The sequence below is a fragment of the Amborella trichopoda genome, chromosome 9 (assembly GCF_054954075.1).
Source record: "Amborella trichopoda isolate Santa Cruz 75 chromosome 9, AtrichopodaSantaCruz75HAP2 v2.0, whole genome shotgun sequence".
NCBI lineage: Eukaryota > Viridiplantae > Streptophyta > Magnoliopsida > Amborellales > Amborellaceae > Amborella > Amborella trichopoda.
In genome coordinates, this window is record NC_142344.1 from 4,651,794 (window position 1) to 4,655,711 (window position 3,918).

General features: G+C 42.1%; 1 protein-coding gene across 1 annotated transcript; it reads right to left on the reverse strand.

Moving 5' to 3' along the window:
* Positions 1-466: 466 nt before the first annotated feature.
* On the reverse strand, positions 467-3,582 carry LOC105421527 (pentatricopeptide repeat-containing protein At2g29760, chloroplastic). The gene has a single exon (XM_011629195.3). The coding sequence runs from the start codon at positions 2,654-2,656 to the stop codon at positions 605-607; it is 2,052 nt and encodes a 683-aa protein (XP_011627497.3). The 5' UTR covers positions 2,657-3,582; the 3' UTR covers positions 467-604.
* Positions 3,583-3,918: the final 336 nt, after the last annotated feature.

Genomic DNA, 3,918 nt, shown 5'->3' on the forward strand with positions numbered 1-3,918 from the left:
ATGGGGTGGGGATTTAAAAAGGACCTAAAAAAAACAATACGAGAGAAGCTTTAAAAATGAAAAATAAAAAAAATATATAAGAGGGTTTTAGGGGGGAACCGGACCCATACCTTGGAACTAGTCCGGTCCCATCCGATTCCTATCTGAATCGGCGATCTAGATTAAAAATCGTCAGATTTAAAAAAAAAAAGGGCAAAACTTGAACCTATGATTAGTAAAGGCAAGAAAAGCATTCGCTAGCTATAAGGTCATATGGTGGCCATAGTGGCAAGGTGTTGATGCCTAGAGTTTCATTCACACTGAAATCCTAAATGTTTAAAAATAAAAATATTTACAAGCTATGGCAGGCCATTTATTATGTCGACAAAACCAGGAGAGTATCAAATGTGGGGCGATGGCTAACATGCTTTGTTAGTACATAGTAAACCACCATGTATTCTCGGTATTTTGTAAATGATGGAAATTATTTCAACCTAAAAAAGTTTTGTTAGAGATTTAGTGCAAAAGTTCTTGGAGCAACTGTACATAGCTAAATACTGTACACAAAAAATGCAAATACAACAATGTGCTTGCTACCCTTCAGGCATGGAAGGCCTGAATGCATTTACCAATAATCTCCACAAGAACACGAACCCTCTCTAAAGTGGTGGAATCGACTGCGATCCCTAACGACAATTTCTCGATCAAATATTTTGGAAATGAGCTTCGTTGCAGTATGGCAATCACCACAAACCCTTAGATTTTTCACTATCCGAATGGTAGCCCCACTATCAGTGTGAATCAAGCCATACGCAATAGCTAGTTTCTCACTATGATAACACAATGCCAGCTCTTTCTCCTCCTCTTGTACATCAAAGAACACCTCAGATGTCTTGGCAACATAACCAACCATTTTCAATCTCCTCGAAATCTCTTCAAGCATCTTACACAACTCCTTGGATCGAAGGTGAGCTTTATCTCTCACTCCGAATTCATGAACCTCGCCATTTATCTCGATGGAGCTACAACCAGGCTCCTTATAGATCATTCTTTCTCTCATCATCTCCCTCACCCTCGCAAAATCACCCCACCGACCCGCATTGGCATATATATTAGATAGGATGGCAGAGTATCCTCCATCTCTCTGGTCCAATTCAAGCAATCGCTCAAATGATAACTCAGCTAATTCTACATTGCCATGAATTTTGCAGGCACCAAGCAAAGCACCCCAAACTCCAACATGAGGCTCAATTGGCATCCCTTTTATCAATTCATAGGCCTCGTGCAACAAGCCAGCACGACCCAAGAGGTCGACCATGCACCCATAGTGCTCAAGCCGAGGCTTAAGCCCCAATGTAGAGCCCATTGAGCGAAAGATCCTTTGCCCTTCAGTTACCAACCCTGCATGGCTACATGCGCATAGAGCTCCAAGCACTGTAACCTCATTTGGTCTCACTGATTCTCCCTCCATTTGATCAAAAAATTCTAAAGCCTCCTTACTTTTTCCGTGCATAGCAAGACCCAAAATCATCGCATTCCACAAGGCCACATCTTTGTCCGAGAGCACCTCGAACACCTGTCGAGCTACTTTGAGGGCTCCACACTTGGAATACATATCCACTAAGGCAGTTCCTATCAGAACACTCACTCTAAACCCCATCCTATCAATATAACTGTGAACCCATCTACCCAAGTCTAGGGCACCCATTTGGGCACATGCAGATAGAACGCTGACTATGGTCACCTCATTAAGTTCAATACCCTCCTTCATCATCCGACGAAACAAGCTTATCGCTTCATTGAAAAGCCCACCTTGAACTAATCCACTAATCAAAGTGTTCCAAGAAACGACATCTCTTCGAGGCATTTCATCAAACACTTTGTAAGCCGCCTCAAAATCCCCAACCCTGACAAATCCAGCCATAATTGTATTGCACATGAGCAAATCTTTGATGGGAGCATTACAAAAAAGTTCACTAGCCTTACCCATATCACCAATTTTGATGAACCCACTAATCACAATATTCCAACAAACAACATCTTTATCCGGCATCTCCTCAAACAATTGACATGCAACCCCCATATCCCTGCACTTGTTCACATAACCAGATATGATCGCTGTCCAAGCCACCACATCTCTCTTGGGCATCTCATCAAACACTTGTCTCGCTTCTGGTACACACTCGCAACCCATATACAGCTCAATGAGGCTCGTTTGAACAAAGACATCGGCGTCCAATCCAAGCCTCGCAGCCTGACCATGCACCACTTGGCCGAGACCCAGGTTCGACAACTCCACGCACGCTCGAGCCATAAAGGGAAGCGTAAAGTGGTCGAACTGCACATTCTCGTCATGCATTCTGCGAAAGATGGATAGGGCTTGTTGGGGTTCGCCACTAGTTTGAAGAATTCGGATAATCGTGTTGAATTCGAATGAATTTGGGGTGGGGATTTGGGTGAAGAATGAGGAGGCGTAACTTGGGTTTATTAGTAGCTTGGAGCAGTGTAAGAGAAACTTGGAGTGGAGGTGGTGGAGTTGGGCTTTGAGGAGGTAGACATGGAGTTGTTTGAGAGTAAAGAGTGTGGTGACGGTTTGATTGGAAGAGTACAGGAGGTGGAGGGCAATGTGGTGCATGCGATTGAAGGTGGCGGACAGCGCCCTTGGTCCGCCATTCATTGGAGGATGGTCTGTGCATGCTTAGGATTTGTAATTGGGCAAGCCTACGAGAGAGAGAGAGAGGTATAAAAATTTGCTAAAAGTTGTATGTCAAAAGTCATAAGCTCTAACGGGTCCCTTGAGTAAAAATAGAGGTGGCAAAGGACCGGGACCGGGACCGGGACCGGACCTGCGACCTGCTGGGTATACTCAGCATGGATTTGGGTATGGGTCCAATATTTGGACCCGATGGTTGAGTCTAGGTCTAAAACTTGGATATGAATACTATTTGGATTTAGGTTTGGGTTTGGTTGGACCGACCAACACAAGTAAACTATTGGAGATAAAATAGTTTAAGCTCTATTTGTTTGGGTGTATTAAATATCATATACATTAAAAACTCGATATCATTTTATGCTATAACACAACAAATCAGACGGCTTAAAATCTAGTAGCAGATGATTGTGTCCTTGCTACTAATAATATAAGTATATGTTAGTAAAAAAAAGACCAAAAAAAAAAAGAGCTCATAGTGAGGGTGGCAATAGGCCCGGGACCCGACATATATGAGTATGAGTCCAACTTTTAGACCCGACGGATCGGGTCTAAGTAGAAAACCTGGACCCGAATACTATTCAAGTTTTGGTCCACGTTCATCCCGTTTCCACCCCGAGTAAAAGAAAAACCCTACTTGTAACATATTTAGGAACCAACTTGAGGGATGTAAACTGGAATTAGCGATCAACCTAAAACATAGGGAGTTGATAGTGTGCCTGAAAAAATAACATTTGAAAACGGGTACTGTATTCCCCAGTTATCTACAAAAAATAAAATAAAAAAATTGAAAACAACTTGTTCGATTTTTGAAAAGATGGTCAGATTTGGGTGTTAGGAACACTAAAGTACTCATGATTCGAGGGCATAAAAAAGTTTGTGCACCTATATCATGCTCTTCCCTCCAGTATGAAGAATTAATGGATTCTAAATTTCTTAACACCCAAATCTGACCATCTTTTCAAAAATCGAACAAGTTGTCTTCAATTTTTTTTTTCGTAGACAGGTGGGGAACACTGGCCCACTTAGCGTGATCATATCTCCATAAAACCCTCCATCAACAATGATTGCCATTGAGCTCTGAACCTCACATAGTGGCACCAAATTTGTGCCTCACTTGGTTAAAATACCATGGCTTTTTACGTACACTGAAATGCATATCCCTAACTTCAACAAAGTATTAATGAAAATAAAAAAGGAAATAGTTTATATAGAGCTGAGCCTCTAAA

Bases quoted from the DNA above. Each gene is read 5' to 3' on its own strand.
- LOC105421527 (XM_011629195.3), bottom strand. From the start codon at position 2,656: ATGAATGGCGGACCAAGGGCGCTGTCCGCCACCTTCAATCGCATGCAC.